The 27,973-nt window shown below is 44.9% G+C and overlaps 1 protein-coding gene across 1 annotated transcript in view; it reads left to right on the top strand.

Annotated features, from left to right (window-relative positions):
* Nucleotides 1–27,973, top strand: part of MAU2 (MAU2 sister chromatid cohesion factor) — an 88,999-nt gene that overhangs the window by 15,668 nt on the left and 45,358 nt on the right. The window contains 6 exon segments of the mRNA XM_085638915.1: nucleotides 8,873–8,978; nucleotides 8,981–9,027; nucleotides 16,181–16,327; nucleotides 17,914–18,004; nucleotides 18,657–18,760; nucleotides 19,232–19,309. Coding sequence (XP_085495041.1) covers nucleotides 8,873–8,978; nucleotides 8,981–9,027; nucleotides 16,181–16,327; nucleotides 17,914–18,004; nucleotides 18,657–18,760; nucleotides 19,232–19,309 — 573 coding nt within the window.

Below are 27,973 nucleotides of genomic sequence, written 5' to 3'. Positions count from 1 at the left end.
CGCATGGCATCTGATAAAAAGTGAAACTATTCTAATTATTTTGTTAAAAATAGATTTTCAGTTTGCTGATGCTTAATGAGCTGCTACATATTTATGCAAAGGACTATAATTGGCTGTGCTTCTTTACACCTTAGTAGTACTTTTATTTTCCTGCTCTTAATAATCGCAACCTGCTCATTTTTGGTAGCTATACGTCTGGACCTCTTATGGTAATTGTTGAAATTGTGTGCTTTTTACTGCTTTACTAAGTCATCCAGATAGGTTTTGGAAAATTCATAAAGGAAATAAGCTCTATGTCATCCTGCCGTGGCTCAGCAATATTTGTGTTAGGAACCTAGCTTTTGGTGGAACCAATTAATTTCCTACATTTCACTTCCATCTCTTGTTAAGCAAGCTTGGGTCTTACTTGCACCTTTGGAGCAAGGTGGGGGTTTTGCCTTGTCTTTTGCTCTGCCTGTCTGTTTGCTTTGTACAACATACTGAGACATTCTGTTTAGGTTTCGACTTATCTTTCCATAACCATTTGTGTCATTCCTGAATTTCAGTGCTTCCTGTTCACTGTATCAGACGTCTGTTCTGTGAGATGGAATTTGTAGTGCAAACAGGAGCACATGTTAGTATGTCTGCTTCCCCACACAATGATGTGAGAACTTGTTAGATTGTACGGCTGCAAATCACAGCTGCAATTCGTTTTTACATGTGGATTTTTGTTTTGTATGGTGAGTGCATTGTGCTCTGGTAAGCGTATGTATTGGAGGAACAGACCAGAAACCATCATGTAGATCGTCAGATGCGGTACATGGATAGTTACTTGGTGATTGTAGGAATTAACTGATTAGGCAAGGACTGTAGCTAAGGCTGAAATTGTGGGTGGCTCTTTTTCAACTCTTGATAACCTGGATGGTGCTGCTTAAGATGCACATAACTAATAAATGTGCTCTTCCTCTCTGCCGCCTACTGTGATGTAATATCTTCATCTGTTTTTCAGCTGCCCTGCCAGGACTAGAACCTGTTTTGTGGTTGCATGGCTACTTCGTTGGCTCGCAGCTTCTGCCCTAATTTGCTTGGAGGTTTTCACTTAATCCTAGCAACATTTTGAAGATCCTAACTAATTCTGTGCTTTCCATTAAGCTCATGTGGTCCATGGCACTGTTCTGGGCGGAGTTAAAACTAGTGTCTTGCATAGATGTGCTAAGGTAGCAACATTTAATCGAACATGTTCTTTGGAATGCTGCCAAGTAAGAGAAACAATGTTAAAACAGTTGAAAACACCTACAGCAGATGCAGTTTTACTGTAATTCACTTAGTACCAGAACTAATCTAGAGACTAGCAATGTGGTTGTAGGAAAGTGCCCCTTTTTGCATGGTTGACACCCCCCCCACTCACTTTTTGCCTAATGTTGATGCCCTTTGAGTGTACCCTGGCTTCCTGCCAACCAGGTACACAGGGCCTATGTTCTTTCCCTAAACTGTACTGTTGCAATACCCAATTGGCAACTCTCTGGCCACATGCAAGTCCCTTCTAAAAGGTACCAAGGGCACTGTGACCAGAGAAGGCCTCTAAGGGCTGCAGCGCTTATTGTGCCACCCTTTGAGGCCCTGCATCTTTACACCATCACACTGCCATTGCAGGCTGCGTGTTGCGGTGCAGAACAAAGTGAACAGTCAACATGATACTCATCCCTGTGTGCCATTCCTACATTCCACTACCTTTGCATAGGTAAGCCACCCCTCTAGCTAGGTGCACTATACCAGTGGCGAGGGTACAGGTCTATGAGCCCTGTACCCCTACAGTGTCTAAGTCCATTCTTAGACATTGTAAGTGCAGTAATGCAATAAAGATTACATTGTATTGAATTGTAATTGCATTTATATAGTGCTTACTACCCCTGACGAGGCAGCAAAGTGCTTTTTCCGCGGGTAACTCGCTACTCCGGAACCCATAAAGGATTAATGGTGAATGAGCAAAGTGAAAATATGAAGGTAATTTGAGTGGTAGATATGTTAGTTATTGTGATTAAGTAGGATAGTGAATGGTACGGGAGTTTGTACTGACAAACTCCACAACACCATTGGCTTAACTGAAAACTGGGAAGTTTGGTTTCAAACTTGTCAGCACGTTGAACCCACACTGATGCCACTGTGGGATTTAATGAAAAATTCACTCAGAGGGCATCTTGGAGATGCCCCCTGAAAAACGACTTAACTCTAGTGTCGTGGCTGAATGGCTGCTCGCCAGCTGCCGCTACCAGACATGTTTCTGTACCCCTGGGTCGAGAGCCTGCCACTCTCTGGATCCTGAAACAAAGCATATCCTAGGACATGGTGCCAAGCCTCCTCCCCCAGGATGGTCTGGGTCCACAAAGGGGAAGCTTCAAAGGCCTGCTGCCTTTGTCAGCTACCCCAGCCATTTGCTGCTCCCAGCAACTGGCCCCCACCGGTTCTGACCCCCACTTTGGGCGTGAGAATCGGCAGGAACACCAAGTTAAGAGGAAAGGTGTGCTCACCTGTGCCAACCTCACACCTCAGGAAGGGGGGGGGGGGGCGGGGTGAAGCACAGCCCTCAGTCCCCGCCATCTTGAAGATGGGAGACCCAGCCAACCAGAGTGAGGCTTATACCCCCTCCCACTGGAGGGTGGCATAATAGGGGGTGTACCCACCCCAAGTAAGGGACCCATTGGTCCCAACCTGTACCTACCTGTTACCCCCTTAAATTTAGTATTTTAGGGGCAACCCGAACCATGCCTCATCAGACAAGAACGGACCAGAAGAAGAGAAGAAGGACCTAAGAAGCTGTGCTGAAACGAAGAGGAGGAGGACGCCCACTGTCTTTGCCTCAGCCCTACCGGCTTGTCTTGACCAACTACAGCGAAATCCTGGTGTGTCCTGAAGCAGCAGCCCCCAAGAACCCGGAGGACCTGCACTGACTTCCCAAACCAGACTTTGTCTCCCATGAGCACAGGATTTGCTCACCCACAGACTCTGGCCAAATCTGCGAGTCTGCACCTGACGCCCAAGGCCCGAGTTCAAGTGGCCAACACCACGAGAAGTTCTCCCCGGTTATCCGGATCTGGAGATCCCTGACCGGCCTCAAGTCTCCAACTGACACCTGCAGCCCATTTTTGGAGGATCCTCGCGACGGGAGCTGGTAAGAAAAACCTGATGCCAAAAGACACCCCTGCACCCGATGTCCCACAAACTTGGGTGGCCCAACCGACTGTGTCCCGGCACCCCAAGACATCCCAACTTGCATCTCCAACTAGTGGTCGCCTCCTGAAGATCTTTGTCCCCGAGCCTGCAGTGTTTGTTGCAACCGGAGAATCCACATTGAAAACAGGGCACCCGACGCCAAAACAGCACCTTGTTGCCCCTTGTGGGTGCGCCATGTGTGCTAAATCTGATCCCTTTTTGCCCTGAGGCTACGTCCAGGATCTTTGCTCCCATGACCTTGTGGCCTGCTTGTGAGCATCCACCACCCGGAGGCCCCCTATCCCCATTGGATAAAATTGGGCCTCAGCACTTTGCACCCGGCCGCCCTAGTGCAGCTGAGGGTGCTTTGAAAGTGCATCCTTGACGCTGGGGAAACACTGGTTCTAACCCCAGGAAACCAACTCCCAAAGCCAAGTAATTACCATTAAACCGATAACATTGTTTTCTCCCATAGGACTGCATTGACTGCTTGCTTGTGAAAATTGTTCTAAAAGTGTGTAGTTTGTTTGAATCCTTAAACTGCAAATGTACAAAAACTGATTTACTTACCTTTCCTCAAGAAAATGTCCCAGTGTTTTATCTAGGCATATTACACTGAGTAGAGAAAGTAACTTGAAAAGTAATTCAAACTGCTTTAAAAACAAATGGCTTCAATCCAATAGCATTCAGCTGCGTTCCAACTGCATCTAAATTGTATTATTCTTGCTAAGTATTATTATACTTAGCTGTACCAGGCCTGGCTAGGTTCTAGAAAATAAAATACAACTAAATCATTTTATACAAGCAAATTGATCTGAATTCACTGAGTGTGACATCATTTGCTAATTCAGTGTGTACAATAAATGCTTAACACTACCCTCTGATAAAGGCTTACTGCTCGCCCACGCTACCACAAATGGAGAGTAAGGAATTATCTACTTTAGCCTCTGCCTACCTTTGGGGTTCCACTGGACTCTGTGCACTCTATACCTCACTTAGGTATAGTATATACAGAGCCAGCTTCCTATAGCTGTTAATCAAAAAATAAATTATACAACATAAAGCGTTATATTAAAAGAATAAAGTTAGAGTGCAGACAGTACAGATGAGGTTTCTTATGTCTCCCGAAACTCCTTGTTGGTGTTCATAACCAGTAACAAGAAATGGCAGAGAGATGGACAGAGGGCTTATGCACCGCTCTGCCTCCTAAGTTTCACAGATGTCTGTAATGTGACTGTTTAAACATAAGGGGGCAGTCTTTCTCATTGATCTTATGGTAAGACTTTTATTTATTCATTCTGGTCATCTTCAAGCTGTGGTGTTGTGGTTATTTTGTCAGTGTGAAGTAAGATGTTTGCCTTCTCCACTTGTTCCTGGCAACCAGTCGAGTTTTCTACACTCCCTAGTGGAGGCTTACAGCCTTAATATTAGTATATAAGCTCTAACTTGTCTGGGTGGCCCAGTCCCACCGGGTATGTTCTCAACTTAGATCGCCAAACTAATTAAATGGAAACTTCAGCAATATATCTAGCTTGCATTTGAAAACATTCAGAAACATTTATACTGGTAAAGACTACACATTTAGCCTGAGCTAATGCAGCATCCGTTGACATTTTTAAAGACCTCATGAATTGAGTTAATGCTCGTGTGACAGAAAGATTCTTGCAGAGACTAACCCCAGTGCACATTGTGCAGAAGAGCTGTGCATACCTGTGTATCCAGCATCCGTTATTACTTGTCTTATGACCAATGTAGGAAACTGGGTTCTTGTTGTAGTACCCCCCCCCGCACACACACACGCACACTTTTTGCCCACTATTAGATGCAACTTTGACTTTAGTGTACTGGGTTCATGCTAACTAGGTCCCCAGTACCATTGTTATTTGCCAGAAAAAATTAACAATTGGCAAAACCTTTAGCACACTCTGTAAGTCACAAGTAAAAGTTACTTGGGTACCTAGGGTTTGAGATGCTAAAGAGGGTCCCTAAGGGCTGCAGCACAAATTGTGCCACCCTAAGGGACCCCTCACCAAGCATATGCACGACTGCCACTTCGTTGGTGCAGACAAGGTGAAAACACATGTCACATATCCCTGTGTGCCATGTCCACTACCACTGCATATGGTATTTGTAAGTCACCCAGATATCCTGTGCTTGTCAGCCTTATTGCTGCTAGTGCAAGTGACCAGTGAAGCCATTTTAAACCATGTACTGGACACTGGAGAAAACGAGTTCCCCAGCTACATGATGGCTTCACTGAAAATATGGATGTCTGGTGCCTAACATCTTGTCTTTAGAAACGCACACTGATTCCAGTGTTACATTTATCAAAAAAATGCACTCAGAGGGTACCGTAGATATGCCCCCTGAAATCCTACCTGCCTCTGGTGTGCTTGCTGACTTGATTCTGTCAGCCTGCCACCAGAGACAAGTTTCTGACCTCCTAGGGTGAGAGAGAGCCTTTTGCTCTTGCCGTCTGGTACAAAAGCCTGTACAGCAAAAGGGTATAACACTCCCGCCCACTTGTATGACTTGCTAAATAGTCTTCTTAGGCTGGCGAGCTTCAAAGGAGCTGTCGCCTCTGGAATGCTAATCTGGCTCCCCTCATAGGAGAGGAAGCCACCACTCCCTGTTTGGAGCCTACTTGGCAACTGGACAGGTGGGAAAATTAGCTAGCTAGGCAGGTAGAAGTGCCACCCGAGGCTGGTACCACCCTTGTGGCTGGCTAACTACAGAGTGGACCCGCATTTTCAGAGGTAGCCATCTTTGTAATGGCAAATCTACAAATTCTGGGACAGGGTTATGACCACTTCCCACAGGAAAAGGTCATGTAGGGGGCATAGTGACCCCACGGGTCAGTAGCCCATTCGCTACTACCCTACTCTACCCTAGCGCCCCTAAATTCTGTATTTAGGGGAGTCTCTGGCACCAGAGAAGCAGATCATGCAGACTGAAGAACGGATACCGAAGACACGCAAAGAGCAAGAAAACAACGACTTGTGACTGACCCGGCGCCAACCTGCCTGGCCAACCTGTAGTCTCCGACTCCTGCACCAAAGACATCTCGCTCTACAGCTGTATTCCAGAAACCTGGAAGGCCTGCCTGCCTCTGACAAAGAACCAGGAACTCTCTTGGATTGGTGGAAACAGTCCCTTGCACTTAGCCGGCAAAGTCCGAAGCAGCAACAAAGTGCTCGGCGCTGGGTCAGGCGAGGGGGTGACCCACAGCAAAGTGGCAAGAGCACTCCAAGAGTGGTGGTTGGTTCTCACAGACGTTCGGAGCCCCTACCTCAGTCCCAATGACCTCAAGCCTATGAGGTCCCTTTCAACTACATTTGCTGCAGCCAAGGTTTGATGGTAAGCAGCCCGGCCGCCAAACCAGTCAGTCTCCACTCCCACAAGTGGGTACTCCACAGACCTGCGGCCGACGTAAGAAACTACCCCGCTACTGTGAATTTGCATCTCCTATTTGGTGGCGTCAACTGTTTCAGAAACCGTGTTGGCTAGGCCGCCATTTGTTGATGGACTGACCGAGTCGTATCTTTAGCGCACCTGCACCTGGCGTAGGACATTTCCACACGTCCTTGCATCCAGAGTCCCTGGGCAAGGTAATCGAACTGCCTGTTCCACTCAGGTCGTGGGACCTCCGAGTGCCCGTTGGCACAAAACTTGCAAAAGGTTGTGTGCTTTTACCACCAACCGCAACGGTCTTTGGTTGACCGTCCTTCGTGTCACCCGTCACACCCACCCCCACCCCATTGCTTGCAATACTAAATCGTGACAGTGATGCAGGTTACCGCTGTGTGTCCTACATTGACCGCCCCGGTAAATACTTGACTGTGTTTAAGCATTTTCTTCAGCAACTGGTTTCTACTGTATTTCCTAAAGGCACTTGCCTGATCGTATTGATTTTGGTGCCTAAACATATATAAAGATACTTGGTATTTTTCATAAAGTTGTGTGGATCTCCTTCTTAAGTCATGTTGTCATTTATTAATCATTGTATGTATTTGCATATGTCTTACACGCCTCTGTGTTAAGCCTAAGGCTGCTCGACCAAACTACCCCCCTAATAGAGCACTTTGGGATTGCATAGCAAGCCCCTCTCCAATAGTAAGGGAACCCCTAGCCTCTTTACACTGTATATCAGATTATTGATATATCACATAGAGCCAGTTTTCTACAAACCGATAAAGGGTAGATTGGATTTAAGTCAGAAGTTTCCAATGGTCTGAAGACAAATGCAAATGTCTTCTTTATTGTAGGTCTCGGACATTTAAATGGGATACCTTGTTGGGCAGAAGAGGCATTCTAGAGGAAATACCGAACTGACAGGAAGAATGGAACACAAGCAAAAAAACTGTGTCCACAGTTTAGAGAATTAATTTTCCCTTTCTATGGCCCCTTTCCTTAGGGCTAGTGTGTTAAATTTGTTTCCACCTAGGAAAGAATGTTGCACTGCACAACACTGTAAAGCACCAACACTGGGCTTGGAGTTAATAATGCAGCCATTACTGAAATATATTTTTTCAGCTTTCTCCTTGATCGGTGTATTAGAACGTCCATGCTAGTATGTTGGCTCTGATTTCTTGCCATTGGATGGCGTCTTGTTCCTTCCCAGTTAACAAAGGGTATCTGATTGGTTTTGGGCAGCTTAGGATACACAGAGTTTAAAAATTTAGCAAGTCAGACCATCTGGTAGGACAGGTTTCCCTGTGCTGCTTACACACTCTGCAGAGGTTCCAAATCCAGTTATGTTTGTTATATGTTCCAGCTCTGCATACAGACTGTTAGATTCTTGGGATGCAAAGTTTGTTTCCATTTTCGTGGTGTGCTTGGCTAACACAAGTGTTGTAGGCTGGACAGTCCAGTAGACTCTTCGCTTAGGCAACCAAGAACTTGTGCTTTACATGTGGATAATATATGGTCTGGACAGTTTATTGTCACTCGGTGGCTTTCCAGTTTGTAATTGAAGCGTATCTTGTTTGTTTAAATACCATCTTCATAGCATCTTCCATATGTGATCTCTCCCTTTAGCATTCTCTGCCCCTTTCTGGTATTCTTACAGGATAATGTAAGAAGTTGACCTTGATTCATCATCCCATTTTCTTTTTGCGATGTTCTAATAGAAGAAGCTGCGAAACTTGTGTGACCTCTACGTTCAAAGTTTAAACTGGACAATTGACTGGATGTTTTACCTTTCCCCCTTAGCTGCATACATGAGGCATCTACTCCATTCATCCTACAGTAAAGGAGTTGATCTTTCTCTTTTTTTCCTTTAGGATAGTAATGAGACTGGATATAATAAAACTTGCTGTAGCAAAGTTCCCTTAAAATTATACAACTACCATCTACCCCATTGTTTCTCCTCCAGTAACATGGAATTTCCAGTATGAGAAACTTTTGTTTTGTGGCTTATCTTCTGGTCTCTTAATCACTGAGATAAATGTCTAGGATCTGAAAACATATAACCTCAAAATAAGGCTCCAATTTTACATGTTTCCATTGTGCTGCAAAGGCAGGTGGGAGTGTGCGGTATCACCCTGTATTCTAACGTAACCAGTTTTTAAAAGAAATTGGTATGCAAATGACCAGGTGCTTAAAAGGGGAAGTAAGTCCTCAATTGATCAGATTTTAAAGTCCATGAAGTGGACCGTGACGTTTTACTGCCTTTTTTGTGCAGCTGCTTCTGATGGAACGAAAACTGCAAGAAGTGCATCCACTTTTGACGCTTTGTGGTCAAATTGTCGAAAACTGGCAAGGAAATCCCATCCAAAAGGAGTCGCTCAGGGTTTTTTCTTGGTGCTGCAGGTGACCCACTACTTGGACGCGGGACAGGTAGGATTTTATTAAATCCCTTTTTGTTAAGCATGTTCTTTCTCATACTTAATCTATTCAATGAATTGAAAAAAAGTCATCAAAGGTGAGCAAAGTTAAGAAAAAAATGAACTTTTTTGTTCTGTGTTGAACTGACATTATTACATTGCCCTATTCAGTTTTTGTCACTCTTGTTTGTAGATCTGAATTTATACCCAAATGAGTCCCACACTTGTATTTTACTGCTCATTTAATGTCAAGATGTACTGGAATGAAATTGACTTCTAAAATCGTATTCACACAACTCCTTCATTATGGGTAAAAAGCAGACTTTGCACCCCAAAGACGGTTGCAAGTATATTGTTTGATGAACTGTATGTGATGAGAATGCTCACATGGAAACCTAAGATTTTAGCAAATCTTTTTCTGCTAGTTCTGTTTGGGAGACTCGTACAAATTAAATAGAATTGTAGATCATTATTTGATTACTTTGGGAGAGAGTCTTTCACATTTGCTGTTGCCAGCAAGTGACACTCCATATTATGCACTGCTTTCGCTTGTCTACTAATCTGGAGACGGTGGTGCTGCACCACCTTCGCTGTTAAATAATCTTTTGAGATTTCTGCCTCAATGAAGAGTTTTCCCGTTAGGGGTATGTTCTTTGATACCTATGGTATACCCGGGAGTTGCGAATTGATTTGGTGTAATTTATGAATGTGTGAATGTATATATCGATTTATGAAAATAAGTTACTTAACTTTAACTTCAGTTATCCAGTATTGTTATCTTTCATAGATTGACATGCTTGAATCATTCCCCGTTGTCGAGATGGGAGCATCACGTTACCAGAAGCAAGTACTATGTAAAATTACCTAAGGCAATAATGGCTCTAGGCCATGAATATAGTAACCATCTATCTCCTTTTTAAAGAAAGACAAAATGTCATGCAATCAGTAGCTAGCACCCTCTAGAACAATCCCAAGAGGCTGAATCCCTCAGATTTGTGAATCTGTAATCCCGAGCTATGAGGGGAGCCTTTCAGAGGAGGAGGGTGGGGTTGTATGTGAATCTATGAAAGATACCAATACTGGATAAATGAAGTTACAGTTAAGTAACTTCATTTTTTATCCAGTATTGGAATATCTGTCATAGATTCACATGCTTATACAAAAATAGCAAGCAGTGTCCCAGTGAGATATCGACCCTTAGTGTGCGGTGGGTATAAGTAATATACATTTGTTGAGAAACGTTGTCCAGAATAGAACATAGAAATATACATGTGGAAATAAAATGTATAACTGCATGCATAACCTAGTTAAGCATAAAGATCAATGCAAGTTAAACAAACGCCTGTTATTAGAGACTCACCTTATTGGAACAAATGTCGAAGCACTGCCTGACCTACAGCTGTCACTGTGCGGATTCCAGGCAGTAGTGATGGGTAAACTTGTGGGTGTTTTCCCACTTTGCAGCACATCATATCTGTTTCAGTGGGATGCCGGCAAAGAGAGCAGCCAATGTGGAGACTGCTCTTGTAGAATGCGCCTTCGCCTTTCTTAAAGGTTTGCCATTCTTTGTGACAAAATTGAATTGCAGCAGAAATCCATCTGGCTCTAGTGGGTTTTGTCACTGGTGCTCCTTGACTGCAAGTAAAACTTGATGCAAGTTTTGATGTTCAAAGTGTGAATCGCCTGCTCAGCTGTCGTAGCCGTATTGGGAAAGTCTGCAGGTTGACAGGTTCATTAAGGTGAAACTGGGTGGGAACCTTTTGGTATAAATTTGGGATTAGTTCTCAGAAGCACAAATTCATCCGTGAAGTGCAAGAAAGGTTCTTTAGTGGTGAATGCCTGTATCGTGCTAACCCTTTTGGTGGATGTGAGAGTGAGGAGAAGAGCCACTTTCCATGTGAGGCATTTTAGTTCAGCCCTATGGATTGATTTGAAAGGCTGCTTCATCAATTGCAAAAGTACCACATTGAGACGTGATTCTGGAGGCGTGGCTCTTACTGGCAGGAATGTTCGAAAAAGACCTTTAATGAAATTGCTTTTCATGTCTGGAAGCAGAGAGGGACAAGGTGTGAAAAGAGCGTTGGTACCTGGAAAAGGCAACAAGGTGTACCTTTACAGATGCAAAAACTAGGCCTAACTGAGCTAGATCGTGCAGATATGGAAAGATTTGCTCTGGCGAAGCTTAAAAAGGATGCAAATTACTGTTTGCAACAAATACAGTATCTCTAACATTTCAGTTTGTAAGTTTTGTTGGTGGTTTCTGCCCCGCATTCAGAAAGAATGGTCCTACATCCTTGAGCTGTTTCTATGTCCCGTAACTCATAGAATTCAGGAGCCAAGCATGCAAGTGGAGAGATGCTGGTTTTGGATGGCATATCTGCCCATTGTTCCTGGTCAGGAGGGATGGTGTCTGAGTGGCGAATGGGTTTGGCTGAAAGAAGAAGCTTCGATAACCAGTGTTTTGTGTGCCCCCTGGGTGCGATCAGCAGGAGACGACTGCATTCTGTCCTCATTTTGGTAAGGACCCTGGGTATCGATGGGATAGGGGGATAGCGTATGAATATATCCCGGACCATCGCATCGAAAGGGCGTTCCCGGACTTCCCTGGGAATGGTAATCTGCTGGCATAAAACCGGCATTTGTTGCTGGTTGTCGCAAAGCGATCCAGTGCTACTTTTCCCCATTGTGAGAAGATCTCCTGCTGATGCTGGTCCAGCTCCCACTTGTGTCAACTGCTGTTCATTCCTAATTAGTGTCTGCCAATGTATTGTGAAGACCTTCGACATGTTCAGCTTTTAGGGATATGCCGTGAGCCAATGCTCTTGGGCTTCTTACGAGTGTGTGAGACTTTGTTCCTCCTTGCTTGTTGATGGAATACATGCTGGTCATATTGTCTGTACGAACCAGCTCTGCAGATCCTTGGTAGGAAAGCTTGCAGGGTTAGAAATATTGCTTTTGATTAGACTGTTTATATAAATCTTTCTTTGAGAAGACCATTTGCCCTGGATTTGGAGGTCTTGCAAATGCCCTCCCCTGACAGCCATAGATGCACCCCTCATGACGACGAAATCTGGGATGGATGGTAGGAATGTGAGGCACTAGGTTTATTGCAGAAGAAAGCATGCCTAGGAGCGATTAGTACATTCTCACTGAAAACTCACTGTTTTTTTAAAGATGTTCTGTTGCAAGTGAACCAACCGATCTTCCAACTCCCGTGATAGAAATGTTTTTTTCTTACCTGTATCCAGGTTGGCTCCCAGGAACGTTTGTGTTTGAGTAGGGTTGAGAGAAGATTTGCCATGGTTTACCATAAGGCCTAATTTACAAAACTAGGGTAGGCAGTCCTTTGTAGATGCTGAGGCTTGTTGTGCAGTTGGGGCTTTTACCAGCCAGTTGTCTAGGTAGGGAAATACCTGATGACCTTTCTTTCTCAGCATGGCTGCCACTGGCGCGAGGCAATTGGTAAATATCCATGGGGCGTATTTTAGTTCGAAGGGAAGTGAATCTTGGATACCTTTGATGTTTGAGATGAATGGGGATATGAAAGTAAGCGTCTTCCACATCTAGATAAGTCATATTATCTTCACTGCTGAGGTGATTCAAGGTATCCGAATTTCTAACCATCCTCAATGTCAAATTTGTTGAGTTACCTGAGGTCTAATATAGGTCCCCTGACTTTATGCATATGAGAAAGAAACAGGAGTAGAACCCCTTCCCCCTTTGGGTTTCTAGAACGTTCTCTATGGCTCCCTTTAGGAGCATAATGTTGGCCTCCTATCTTAATAAGTGAAGACAAAGGGGAGTTACGTGGTCATTGTGCAACTTCTCCGGTCCAGCACCCGTTTGTCCGATGTTGAGTTGCTCCACTGATGGATGTGGCTGAATATTTTCGTGCCAACGGGAAAGAGTCGTAGGTGGTACCTGAGTGAGGTCATAGTTTGCGACCTGTGTCTCGGCCTTGAGAAGGTGTTCTCGTTCGGGTTCCCTGTTTGGAGAAACCAGCTGTTGCTGACTGTCGATAGGAGGGCTGCTGGTAACCCTGTCTGGTAGGCCTGATACTGTTGGGTGCGCTGGCATCCAGTATCTGTTTTGATGGTCAGTAAAGACTCATCCATGTGTTTTCCAAATAATGACTTTCCATCGAATGATATGTCCTGGATCTTGGCCTAAATGTTGCTGCTTTTAGCCATCCCTGACGTTTTAGAACTGCTGTACCGGCTAACTGCCGGAAACCAGTTATACCTATATCCATCGCGCAGTCAATGACTTCTGATGCTGCTCGCTTTCCATCGTGTAAAATGTTTCTCGTTTCCTGTTGCTTGTCATCCGGGATGACATCCAACATCGATGCCATATCGGACCACATCTGCGGATCGTAGTGACCCAAAATAGCCACTGCATTGGAAGCCCGAATTGTGATGGCAGACCTCGAGGACAAGCGTGTCCCAATAGCATCCAGTCTGCGTGCTTCTTTGTCAGGAGGTATGGTAATTGGCGTTGAGGGATTTCTGGGTCTTCTCTATGCAGCTTGGGATATGACAGTCTGCCGTGGGATGCCCAGTGAGGCGTGCCAGGGAGTCCTCAGGAGCCCTGTATTTTTTGTCAATTAAATGAAGGACCGCAGTCTTTGAAGCTGGTGTTTTCATTAATTTCCTTTAGCCTCTTCTGCCAAATATAGTCAAACATAGGTATGGAGTGTACTGATTTTCTTGTTTGCTCCTTAAAATCGTATAAGAAGCAGTCCGGCTGCTTCAACACCATAGGGAGGTGAAGCCTGGTGGTCGTGCTCTCCATTAGATTGTGGAACCCTTCAATATCCTCCGGCGGAGAGTCAGTTAGATGATGTGGAGACTGTGTGGGGATTATGTAATCATCCCACTCAGCCGGCAATGGAGGGTCATGAATCTCGCACGCCTCACCCTCTTCGTCAGAAGAGGATGGATAGTCACTTGCAGGTAAATGCACTGATGTACGAGGAGTTAAACTTGGTGTGGGTGGAGGTGGCGTATTTGGAGTCCAACGGATCAGCAGGTTGCATTGGCGGATCTACAGGAAGTTCGTTCTGTGGGTGAGAATCTTTCAGTATCCTGCCTGGGGGTCTAGGATAGTACCCATAAGGCTCAAATTGTCTTTGAGGAGCAGGGCCGTAATGTTGATAATACTGCTCTTCATCATCCTGGTCTAAGTCCTGAAATTTTGCATGCAGCTCAGACTGGCTGTTGGCAGTGCCAAAAGGACCTACCTCACCCTAAACCTGAAGATCCAATAGGTGACTGTGGTAACAGACACTTCGCTTAGTAAGGTGATCGCTGGTCGTAGAAATGTCTTGTGCAATTTGATTTGTACTCTCGTCTACGTTGTTGTCCTCTGTTGGCTGATGTTGCCTTTCAAAACTGTCTACGGTTCCATCTTTGATAGATTTCTCTTCAATGAGGCCCCTGTCGACGGGTTCCTTGAAGGCTGGACCGACGGCAGTGGTGAGGCTCTCGTCGACGGGACGGCTGACGCCGTATCTTAAGGCGCAGTTGACGGTGGCTTAGTCGATACTGTCGGCAGTGACAATGTTGTGGATGGTTGAATGTCTTATGGGAGCGTTGATGGCAGCTGTAGTTGACGTTATAGATGCAGACTGTCGCGATGATGAAATAGAAGTACTGGTTGTGTGCTTGCGCCGTCAATGGAGATGGCGTCGACAGGAACTTATGAGAGGTTTTATTTTTCCCTGTATTAGAATAGGAGGCATGAGGGTGTACTTTCTCCTTGTGAAATGGAGTAGATGGTACAGATAAGGCTGGCTCTGAGGGGACTTTAGAGTTTCTCCATTTTATTTGAGTCCTTAGCCCTGGAGGGTTCAAAAAGTTTTCTGGCCCCTTCAGAAACGTCTTCATGGGACCTTGCTCTTTTGCGATTCTTGAGAGGCCACGGTCCTCATCGGATTATGTCTTGTGTTACTTTGTTTTTTTAAGTCACAAGAGTAGCCTCCCCTCTCTATCCCTCAAGGTTTTAGAGAAAAAAGTGTGACATATTTTACACTGTTTTACCTCATGTTGGGGATGGAGGCAGTATATGCAGTCCTTATGTGGGTCGTCCACATGAACCGTTTTCTTCCTGCAAGTCTTGAAGGGACAAAACAGGCCTTTTTCTTCAGACATGTTAGCTGAAATATAAAGTTGTAGTAGTAGTTTTAAGAAAAAAAACTTAGCCGAGTTCAGGGTAACTTCCTTCACACCTGACGTGTGGTAAAAGTTTGAGGGATTCAGCCTCTCTTGAAATTGTTCCATAGGGTGCTAGCTACTGAATGGATTTATATGAAATTTGGTCCTTTTTTTAAAAAGGAGAGAGATACGTTACTAAAGTCAGGGCCTATTGCCATTATAGTATATGGTAATTTTATATACTACTTGACTATGGTACCATGCAATTCCCATCTTGATGATTGGGTTGATTCAAGCATGTCAATCTGTAAAAGATACCCCAATACTGGATAAATATATATTTCTAGTTCTGCCTTCAAAAATGAGATCTAACAAGCAGATTTCGACATGTAACAAAAGTGCCTGATCCCTTGTAATTGTGATATCAACATGCCCAGGTGTTTGTGCAGGGATGGTTATTTGACGGGGCACTTGTAATGGAGGCGTGGGTGTAGTTGGTTAGAGGGTGTCGCGTTGGGAATCTGGTGCGATCCAGCTACTGGTTGACTGAGGTCTGTAAAACTCAGGAGAGGGAGGCAGGCTTTTAGGGACCTCATATAAGCTACTGTGGCATCAATCAGTTAAAACAGTGCCTTCCCATAAAATGCTAGCCAAATGCAACAAAGCAGCTTAGCTGGTGACCTGATTATCTAAATGACGGTTACAGGTCATATTCTTATTCTCTAGTTTGTATACTTATTTGAAGGTTTGGAGATGCACCAGATGAGTATTCGTACATCTTAGAGTGGGCAACACCATACTATCCACTAATGTGTCCCTTTTCGTGCCTGTTGTACAATTGTATCTAGTGAGTGATACGTCATGCAAAATTAGGTGCCTGGCACAGATATGCATTCAAATAGCTTGTTTAAATGTCTTTAAGGATTTAGTGCCAAACAGGTTTTCTTCAAATGAATATCCTTCAAATCCACCCTCTATCTCTGGTGTAATAATGACGACTTTTTGAAACAGGTCAAGAGTGTCAAGCCATGCTTGAAGCAGCTCCAGCAGTGCATCCAGACCATTTCAACCCTCCACGATGACGAGATTCTCCCTAGTAACCCCGCTGACCTTTTTCACTGGCTGCCCAAGGAGCATATGTGTGTATTGGTGTACTTGGTGAGTTCCTCCGATTGCTTTCACTCTGTCTCAAGGAACATGTGTTGTGGGAGCACATGCATTGTCAGTTTTCACTGGTGTCTAAAATCGCATCTTAATCGGATTTGAACCAGTTTCACGGAAGTCTTGCATAAGTTGACACATCATTCTGGAATACTGAACTACAGCTCTGAGTCCAGGATGTGAATTAATCAGTAAAGTGATCAATAGAATTATTGTCAAGCTATCTTTCTATTACCTTTCATCTAACACTGACTTTGGCCCTCTTTCAAACTAGCCCTCTTGTTCCCTCTGTTTCAAACCTCTTACATCAAAACTTTTTTTTAAGTGGTAGTTTATAAACCATCCAGAAGAGTACTGCACTCCAGACCGAGGTCCTCCTGTTTTTAAAGGACTGGCCATTTGCCTGGCTCTGGTTTCAGTTGCGGGAACTGTGAAGGATCACTGTACATTTCTTTGGACTACTTCTAAAAGTATCTGCCCAGACTCCCACATTAGGTTTTCACTGATGTGTATTAAGCTACTGTCATTTTAAATGGCACACAGTGGAGAAGAGCGAGGAGCGGACCATTGAGCTACTGGATTCTACCACCTTTTCACTGGCTCCCACTCATGGAGTTAAACTCGAGATTTGATGGGGGGGTGGCCCCTGTTTACATTAAGTCCGAGATCCTCCGTACCTGTGTGTGATAGAGCGAGACATCTTGAAAACAGTGAGTCTTATGAAAGTTTGTTTATACCAGTGTTGCAAGAGCTCTGGGTGAGGGAACTCCAATCAATGGATTCAAACTCCCTTGTTTGCATTTATGAAAATACACAGGACTATCAACTCAGCAGACTGCAAGTCTGTCAGATGAGTATTTATATCCGTGAACTCCCCCGTTGATAGGAAATAATACAATTTAAAAAAAAAGCTAGATGGCCAATATTATATTAGAGCAAACGTCTCTCACGGACCACTATATGTGAACTGACTCGCGCCCAGGAAGATTGGATTGAGTGCCTGCTTCAGAAATGGCCATTAGCTATCTGCTTTATGAAATCCAGATGAGGTCCAGCTTAGTCCTTAACTCATAACTGCTACCAAATAATTGTGGACCGACTTATTTTAATTCCAGGTAAAATCTATTCACAGTCACAACAAGGAAGACTGTGCAGAAGCTCTCCAGGATGAGTAGCTTTGCTTTCAAAGTGCATAAAAGCTTTGCATGGCTCGCATCACCAATATAAAGTACTCATAAGTATCCTCTGTGTCCATGATAGCATCCCATCTCAAGCAAATACAAATGTTAATCTAGCCATTATTGGCAAATTAGCTTGGAACACCCTACTGCCTAGGCTGAATCTTTTGTGTGAGCGATGTGTTCAAGAGTGTAGCAGAGGAAGTGAGTCTTGCTTGAAAGCAATCAGATTGGTTTGTTCAGTGCTTATTTATTTTATGCCTTTGGAAACATAAGTTGAATTAGTACCCTGGAATCGTAACCAAATTTGGCAGTGATACTCTTGCTTGGTTGTGGTAGGTGAAGGATTAAGATTACTGAACATTTGCTTCTTGATGTTATCAATGCTGTGTGTATCCTCAATAGGTGACGGTGATGCACTCCATGCAAGCAGGATACCTGGAGAAGGCACAGAAGTACACGGACAAAGCACTCATGCAGTTAGAAAAGCTTAAAAGTAAGACTCAGTCTTAAAATTAACTATTTGTTACTGTGATTATAGTCTCCCTGAGCTGTTGGCATAACCAGACTGCCTAGTAACACTATATGTAGTCTATGAAATGTGGGAATCCTTTTTCTTTTACACTTTTAAAAAGAGAAAAGGTGAACTGTCCTTGTTAACCATGCAGCCTTGAAAAGAAAGAAAATGTGCCCCATTGCAGGCTGCCTATGGACTTATACCCTCATAGAAGCAGTGCAATGACCGCCCCATTGCTCTGTTTTTCAGCTCTTTGAAACTGAAGAATCAGATGAAAATACTTTACTTGTTAAATATACTATGTAGTTTTACTTTGAATCGAAAGGAATGTCTCTGTTTGAGTTCTTAATGCTTGGGGCAGAACTGCCGGTCTATAACTTGCAGGGCTATCATAACCTGGGTGCATGGTGAATGGATGTAACTACATTTTTTTTTTTATATCTAGACAAAGTACAATTATTCTCTACGAGTACCATTGCTGGATGTTGAACTGAGGGGAAAGGGTATGAATAGAAATGGTGTTAATCCTCGTTCAACACATTTATTTAACCGTATCATCCAGTGTTTGAACCTTCTTTTATTGTGGCATGGCTCATGTACAACTTATTTGTATTTCTCATCTCTTTCACAGTGTTAGACAGCAGTTCGATTTTATCATCCTTCCAGGTCATTTTGTTGGAACATATAATTATGTGCCGCTTAGTCACTGGACACAAAGCTACTGCCCTGCAGGAGGTACGTTCCATTCTTGTCACTTGAGCATCGCAGTGGTTTAAGATATTATGTAGGTGATAAGAATTTTGTAGCTTTAACTATTATAACTTTATATTTAATTTAAGTGGAATGAGCTCTTTGAAAGACTGGTCTGCCTTCTATACTTTTGATCACAGATGTATTGAAGCGTAGTAATTTATGAGAATTAAGGGTATGTGTCCTCTTCACCACAATCGGTGTCTTTCCTACTGAGGCTGTAAGAGGTAATCGGTAGCAGTGGATTTAATTATTACATTTAAATACCACAAATGGCAGATCTGTTACTTTGGTGAAGATGGTACATGTTGCTAGGTTCTGCACTATCCAGCGGCTTGGCAATGATAAAATGTTGTGTGGCAGTGATCAATAATTCTGCTTCAGTATACCCTAGACATTTATTTCCATAGAGTTGGTGCTTTCCAGAAAATATTTCTTTTTGCCTTCTTCCAACAGATTTCACAAGTCTGCCAGCTTTGTCAGCAATCTCCAAGATTGTTCTCGAATCACGCAGCCCAGCTACACACTTTATTGGTGAGTACCACCATAGATGAATTCCTTAATACTGTCTATGGTCATTCAGTCTTTCTTTAAAGTATTCCTATTGAGTTTAAATTAACAGAAGCCTGTTCTCAAAATACTCTGGTCTCTTGTAGGCATTGGCATTGTGGGGGATGTAATTAACATTAAAAGATTGAGCATGCTGGTTGCAAATTCAGCACCCTCACTGACTGTCTGTTTCTGAGTTTATGCTTGACTTCACAGCCCAGTCACATTTTGGTGTAAAAGTGTAATCTATTTAGTGTGATTCCCCCCTGCTGGAAGATATTATTTTTGCCCTGGTCTTTGAGAAACACCTCCTTTATGAATTGATCACAAAACAAGTGCTTTAAAAAAAAAAAGGCTTGGCCATGCAGTCATAGAAAAACTTCCCTGATCTTCATGAACCCAGAATAGTAATTACTGTGTACCAGAACTAGAAAGGCTTTGACCTGTGGAGAATTCTCAGTCTTTAAACTTCGATATTTTTTCTAAACTATAAAAATTAAAGTAAAACAGCTTAACGGAGAGAGAGAGTGCACTATGCCCCAAGAAGTGATCCTTCTGTTTCACATGGAATTTTCTCTGGCAGCTGACTGGCTGTTAATTCTCGATCGTAGCCTAGGCAAGGCTTCACTTTCACCTTCTCTTAAATTGCTAAGGCAAATTCAAGACCTTGTTGCGGAGGCCAAAAACGCAACATGCAATGACTACTTCCAAATGCCAGGAGTCGCTATTCTTTTTAGGTCGAGCCTTGCGCAGCGCGAATTCGCTGCTCTAGGAGATGGCCTCTTGGAATCACTCCAGACTTTTACAAAACACGGCCTCCAGTTTGTGAGGGCGAGCAGCGGCGGTGCGCAGGGTGCCATCTTTTTCCAATTAGCGCGGTCACTTTTGCTGCCAAGTGGCCCTTGTTTATAGTTTCCTCCTCCTTGTTCTTTATTGCACTTCTTCGTCTGCACTCAGCTGGTTCTGTCTGATGATATGTGCGTTGTCAAAAGGTCATCTCTACAAAAAGGCATTAGACGGGCTTTGAGATTCAAAACATTACCAGACACAGACCCGAGAGCGAGAACAGCCAATGGAAGCCCTTCTGAAGCGGTGATGTGGATGACGAGACTTGTGGGAAGACAGGCCACCTACCAGGCTTTGTTTTCAGAGTGGCCCGTCTGCAGAGCAGAAAGGCCGGGGTTGTTGTCAGGAAGTGCCAGTGTTGAACCAACAGCATAATGGAGCACACGGCTTCTGTCACTCGAATGGACATTGAGAAAGCGGATGCGAGAGCCTCTGTGCTGAGATGAGACATGGCTGGTAATCACTGCAGCGCTGGAGCTGTAAGTGGCAGCTCGGCTGCTTTTTGTTTTGTTTCCCGCTTCATCCGGTAATTATGGCATTATGCTGCAGCTATTACAAATTAACACCTCATTGCAAATGACCGTGCCGCTGCATTCACTTATCAGCTGGAGGGAGTACAAAAGAGCAGTGCTGTGGCTCCGCAGATTCTGCACACTTGGTACACACATGAAGAGGGTATATTTCATGATATGTTGACTACAGCTGAGGGTTCTCTCCATCTAGCGCAGGCTGTAGCCTCACAACTTTAATTAATTGGTGCTTTGTTTAGGTCTCGCCTAAGAGAGGAATGTTGGTATGTTTGTAAGTGGTATTTCTATAGCGCACATTTTGGGATGGGAGTACAGTTGTGTCCCCTGCCCTCATGGCCGATCAGCATACCTGTGATTGTGGGTGACGAGACTTGTGGGAAGGCAGCCTGCCAAGCTTTGTTTTTCAGAGTGGCCCGTCTGCAGAGCAGAAAGGCCGGGGTTGTTGTCGGGAAGTGCCAGTGTTGAACCAATCGCATAATCGCTGGCTAAATGTACGTCTGTGATGCTGCCCGCCAACTGACATTTGAAGTTATTAATAATTGATGGCAAAGGTAATCCAGTTTGCAATATTGTTGCCAATTTTAGTTTTGAAAATGTTATTCCTGTCTGCACAACAGATGTTTGGATGTTGCACAATCTCAAATAAGTCCTCCTAGTGTAAGTTTCAAACATTTTAGGATCACGCACGAGAGCCATCGCATGGATTACAAAACGTCTAGGGAAAGCTCCCAAAAAGTTTCAATTTTTCAGGGATCCATGCGGTAAACTCTAAACACACTTTTTCACCACGTGCGCTTTTTTTCTAATTTGGCACCTGCTGTGGGCGTCACCCGTCACAGCCTATTAGGTTAATTTGCTGCCTTCTAAGTGAGCCTTTTCTTGCAGCTTAAACATGAGGGTGTATTAAGGGATTTCTTTAGGGCTCATTGTATTGACTAAAGCGTGAGGAAGAGCTGTATCGGCTCTGCGCACAGACAGCACATGCGAGTCCGATGAGGTGCCTGACAATATTAGCCTCCAGCAAAAGCATCTTTACCCAAAACTCTCAATTAATTGGGGCAACAAACCGGTTGCTTCCAAACTTTGAGTTTAGCAAAGCTACACCATAAACATGCACTGAAGTGTTCCTCACAATGACGTCGTGGAACACTTATTTTAAAATAACTACAGTATTGTCAAAATAGTGAAAATGTTTCTGTTCCGTGCCCGAAAACTAATGAGTGCACCCTCGACCCCTCGCTCCATTTCGCGCAATGCACCACTTCATGAAAAGAAGTATAAATATATATATCTATGATTACATCCTTGCTATACTTCACTGCCAACGCGTCACCTCATCAGGGGTACGAAGCGCTATATAAATGACATTAACATGTAACCAATGTGCTCGCAGGAAGAACTTAAGAGTTTAATTTAAAAGCACATGCACTGTGCAATTTTAGCAGAAATGCAACGTTCCCCGGTAAACAAAACACCATGTGTGAGGGTCCCAGGAGCCTGGATCGTGCCTAGCGCACCTCTCTGTGCTTGCGGTGCTACTCTGGACTATCAGCGCCCTGCAGCGTCAGTTATAATTTGACGGACTACTGTCAAAAATGGATTTCAGAACCCAGCCCCCATCCTTTTTAGGTAGGTAAATTCAGCACCATTAAAGCGGACGATAACACCTGAACAATTCCAGCTCCTAAAAATGGCAGACGCATACTATGAAGCACTCCTGTATGTATTGCTGTATTATAGTCTAAATGCTTATAGGGTCCCAAAGGCGAGACCTATTGGGCTATGCCTATGCTTGTTTGATTAAGTGGTTCAACAGTTTTTATTGTTCTATAAGGCCTCACCAATGGAGGTTTCACTTTTCAGAAAAAATGCAGACTGTTGCTTGCCAGCAGAGCTTGCTGTCTAGGGCATGAAAAAAAATTCTGCGGTGTTTATTAGCTGCTTATCGGAGCCTTCTGAGGGTGCCTGTTCTGTTCCGTGAACCCCCCTCCCGCTTGTTTTGGTCAGCAACATTTGTCTTTTATAACAATACACTGAAATAAAATAAACAATTAGCTCAAGTGTCCCATGAGGCTATAAATAATAGATGCTACAATGATCCAACTCCATGAAACTCAAAATCATCCTCGCAACGATGAGTGGCTGAGGAAAGGCTGCTAAGATTTGAACCTCTGACCCACAACCTGAACGCAGGTGTCTGCGACATGTACAGACAGAGCTACCTTGCTGCTTAAGAATGTCTCTGCAGGACGCTGATGCTGGCTCTACAGAATTGATAAGCGTACAAGGTACCCCTGCTGCCCTCTGTGTTGCAAAGACATGACTGACATGAACTAATGAGCAGAAAAACAGAGGCCCGATAAAGCCTGAGAAGGGGCTGATTTTGTGTCTGAGGGAAGCTTTTGGTTCGTTGGCTTGTGCTTCTGACGTTTTTAGCAGCCTGACACCTCATTTGTTGGCCCCCAGCGCCGGTGGACTTCTTATGCAACGCCTCGCACAGTGGATGTATAGAGAAACGTGCTTTCTCTGAAGAAGGCGTGGGAAGGCTGCCAGGTCTTCCACAGTAACGCGGTGCACTTCATTTCCCAGGACTCCAGGTAGCCAGGGGCTCCCTCCCTTCGACCTCTACTGTGACCTTCACCCTGCAGGCCCCCTTGTAAAGGTATACCATTCCCTCGAGTCTCATTCTGCACTTTACTCTCTTTGATTTTCCTCTGTGGGATGGTAAAACAGGCTGTCTGAGTTGAATTTTTGAACACTTGTGCAAAGATACACCATTACTTTTTTGTCTGGGTGGAGCACGGTTGAGTGTACAAAACAGTCAGTTTTAACTATTCTATTGTTTGATATTGTGCTTAGGATTGTTGTGGTTCGATTGCGGCAATTAAGGAGTTTGAATCAAGCTGGTAATAGTTTGAAGCGCTTGTCTCAAAGCTGTGCTTGAGATGTGTGGTGTAGCACTGCCTGGTTATGCGTGTTGTGACTAGGAGCTCTAAGTGCACGAGTCAGGTGGGTCTTCACTGCCAGTACTCGCCTAAAAGTCTTGTTCCATGCGGACTAGGAAGGGGAGCCGTCTCCTGATCTGCATAAGCAGAGTTCTTCTCATTTGTAACTCGTAGGTTGAAAGCACAAGTGTTATGCAGAGTGTAAGTGTAGTAGAACGTGGGGCTGTCACAGTGAGTGCTTTAGCCCCGCAGAGGTGTGGGAAGCTCTAGTAATTCATATACTGCATTACGACTGAGTATACTGACACATTGTAAATTGGCATACCATGAGAAACAGGTTTCAGGCGTCTGCCCTGCTGGCTGACTAAAAACACTTTTGTGTGCTAAGTGAGTGCGCGGCTTCATGCATTTTGACATCTTAGAAATGAACTCTGGCATCACACATTCACAACTCTGTTAAAGCAGTCCTTTTTTGCCATTATCTAGCACAGCAGTAGTCCTTTTTTTTTTTTTTATTGAAGAATGGCCAGGGGCTGCTCATGTCCTTCAGAGCATGCATTACTACTTCACCGGTCATCAGGCATTTTATTGGTGGATTCATTGCAGAGTCATTTCAAGAGTAAATTACCATGAATCTGAAACTAATCTCAAAAAGAGGATAGTAGAAGCATGCCTGCAAAACAGATTGACATAATCTGGAAATGCTCAGGTGCTACACACATCCAGTGTGCATTGTTTTCTATCAATGTCAACCGGCAATCATTGTTGTTTCCCTGACCACGAACAAACAGGTTCCAATCCATTCCACAACACATAAGTAAGATACATTTACAACACCAATAGTGCCAACTCTTTTTTTTTTTTTTTTTTTTAACATCCAAATACAGGGATCTGGAGCCTAGCTCCTACCTATTTGTTGTTCTTCGCCACCAAAAACGCAAAGCTATCCACACAGTTCCACGTCACACAATTCAACTCCACAGATTTCCAATCCACACCACATAATTTAACACCAAACCACATAATACAACTCAACACCACAATTACACACCACATACATCCAATCCACACCACGCAATTCAACATTGTGCCACAAAATTCAACATCACACCACATAATTGAACCCCACTACATACCACTCCACAAAATAACATTCCACATAATTCCACTCCATAACACCCAATCCCACTCCAAATAATTCCAGTACACTCAATACCACATAATTACTATCCACATCACACCACATAATTCTGCTACACAAATCCACTCCACACACAGTTGCACACCACACAAATAACTAATCAATTCCAACCCACATAATTCCACTACACACCACATACATACACTCCATAACACATAGGTAAATAACATTGCCACTACAATACCAGTAGCTCTAACTCCAATAAATGCAAGACCGTTTGCATTTCCAATGCTTGTCTAAACCTTTTCTGCCCAGAAAAAACACCCTGTTCATACTTTGTGGGCTGTGGAGGCCTACCTAGTCAAGGCGGGATTAATAAATCAAAATCATAGTTTGGTATTTATGGCTGTGTTAATACATGAACTGGCAGTCCATAGCTCTTGATTGACTTGTAGTACCATGTATGTCAAAGTGATTGGTTGAGCCATGGTACACACGTTCCAGACCATACATTTGTTCACCTTGGTCACTTTGGCCTGCACAATGAAGCATACATCGGAGAAAATATCTGAACAGTAAGTTAAGATTGCATGTGTAATTACAAATAATTTATATATATATATATATATATTATGCAAAATCTGTACTAAGGAAAAAAGTCAAATCTAGCAACACTTAATGTTGAAGCTGGGAACATGGTGGCTGCAAAAATCAACTGAGGAAACGATGGATCCAAACAAGATACATGAAGTCCGACAAGGAATGCTTTGTGCAAAGGAAGGAAGACCGAGTGGAAGGACCAACTTGGGACTGTAGTGTGGACAGCGTAGGGACTTGTTTCAAAACAATTCTAGCCACCAACGAACCTGGTTGCTCTGCCTGCTGGGGAGAGGCTTCGCTGGGGACTCACTCCCGCCAGCCACTGCGCCTGCTCACCACGCATATCAGCCAAGGGCGGGCCCGGAGGAGGTTGGGCTACCCCTCTTGGTTTCGGATTGCAAGACTGAGCGAGGGAAGCGTGCACTCTGCATCATTCAGATACCTATGTTTCGTGGTACTTGTGAGAAAGTGTCATCTTTCTTGCATGGTATGCCCCCACTTTTTGCTGAAATGCTGAATGTACTTTGACTGAGTGTGCCCTGGACTCCTGCCAATCAGGTGCCCAGGGCCTATGTTCCTTCCCTAAACAAAAACCTCAAAACCAAATTGGCAAGCCCTGGCCCCATGTCAGCCCCTGGTAAATGGTACCCAGGGCCTTGTGACCATGGAAGGCCTCTAAGGGCTGCAGCACTCATTGTGCCACCCTTAGAGGCCCTGTACCCTAACACCCACACACTGCCCTGGCAGGCTGAGTGTCTGGGTACAAGACAAAACAGAATCGACATGGCACACATCCCTGTGTGCCATGCCCACAAACTACACTGCCCTGGCATACGTCAGCCACCCCTCTAGCTGGGTGCCCTATGCCAGTGGTGTGGGCACAGAGGCAGGAGCCCTGTGCCCCTACAGTACCCAGGTCCATTCCTGGGCCCTGTAAGTGCAGTGCTGCCATTTAAGAGTACATGGTGCTGGGAGCTTGTCAAACACGAACTCCACAGCACCATAATGGCAGCACTGAAGCCTGAGAAGTTTGGTATGCAACTGCTCAGCACATTAAATCCACACTGATGCCAGTGTGGGATTTAATGTACCAAGCACCCCAGAGAGCATCTTAGAGATGCCCCCTTAAACCTAACCTACAATCCACGTCTGCTCTGAGGCTGCCTAGGCTGCCACACCGCAGACATGTTGCTGGACCCCTGGGTGGGAGAGCCCCTGCTCTCCCGGGCCTGCAACAATGCACATCCTGGACGAGGTGCTAAATCTCCTCCCCCAGTATGGGCAGGGGGAAGCTTCAAAGGCATGCCGCCTCTGTGAGCTTCCCCAAGCCACTGCAACCCCCCCACTCTGGCAGGAATCTTGGCCGGAAACCCCAAATAAGGACAGGGGATGTGCCAGCCTGCCAACCCCACCCCTCAGGTGGGGGAGGCGAGGTGAAGCACATCTCCGGGCTCTCGCCATCTTGAAGATGGGAAGCCTTGCCCTATCAGGACTAGGCTACTGCCCCCCTCCCACAGGAGAGAGGCAGGATAGGGGGTGTACCCACCCCAGGACAGGGACCCATTGGTCCCTGCCCTCCACCTACCTGTAACGCCCCTAAATCTAGTATTTAGGGGCACCCTGAACCTTCCTTCCCCAGATTCCAAAATCTGAAGAAGAGCTAGAAGAAAGAAGACCTGCTCTGCAGCTGCTAAGAAGAGGAAGACACCAACTGCTTTGGCCCCAGCCCTACCGGCCTGTCAACCCTCGAACCTGCTCCAATCCGTCATCTCTTGTGCCCAGCAACCTCACAAACCCCGGAGGACCTGGCTACCTTTTGACTCTAAACCCCTGGGACTCCCATGAGGAGAGGCTCTACTCAAAATCTACTTCTAATCCCTGGCAGCAGCCCGGAACCGCAAACCCATCACACTCTGCACCTGCCAAGCCTGATCTGTGCCGGAGTGAACAAAGACCACGAGGACGACCCCACGGCGACTGTGGCCCAAGTCCGGCACCCAAAGACCTCCCTTGACACTCCTGAAGAAGCCTGCAGCCTCAGAACCAGGTGCCCCCCCAACCGCGATCAACAGAGGGTAAGATTTCCCAACACCAAAAGGCACCCCGGCGCCCTGCGGCCCCCTGTGCCCAATCCCGGGGTACCTACCTATCCTCCAACTACCCAACTTACCTCTCGAAGTGGTGGTGGCACCTGAAGAATCTTCATCCCGAGCTTGCAGTCTTTTTCTAAACCAGAAATTTCCCATTGAAATCAATTGAGCTCCCGAAGGCTCAAAAGCACCATGCACCCAGCCGCCCGAGTGGCCCTGGCAGTGCAACCTCTACACCGATCTACTTCCCCACTTGCCCTGAGTAAGTGACCAGGAGCCCAGCTCTCACAGCCGTGTGGCCTGCTAGTCAGCGGCCACCAACCAAGGCCTCTCATAGGATAACATTGGGCCTAACTCTCTCTGCACCCGGCCGCCCTTGTGCTGCTGAGGGTGAAACCACTGTACCTACCTGACCCTGGGAGACCCCTGAGTCTATGCCCAAACCTTAACTCTGCCAGTCGAGTAATAGCAAAATATTGTCTAAAAATCATCACAGT

Source organism: Triturus cristatus, chromosome 12, assembly GCF_964204655.1.
Source record: "Triturus cristatus chromosome 12, aTriCri1.1, whole genome shotgun sequence".
Classification (NCBI taxonomy): domain Eukaryota; kingdom Metazoa; phylum Chordata; class Amphibia; order Caudata; family Salamandridae; genus Triturus; species Triturus cristatus.
The sequence above is the reverse complement of the archived record's forward strand: the minus strand, read 5'-3'. Positions and strand labels throughout refer to the sequence as shown.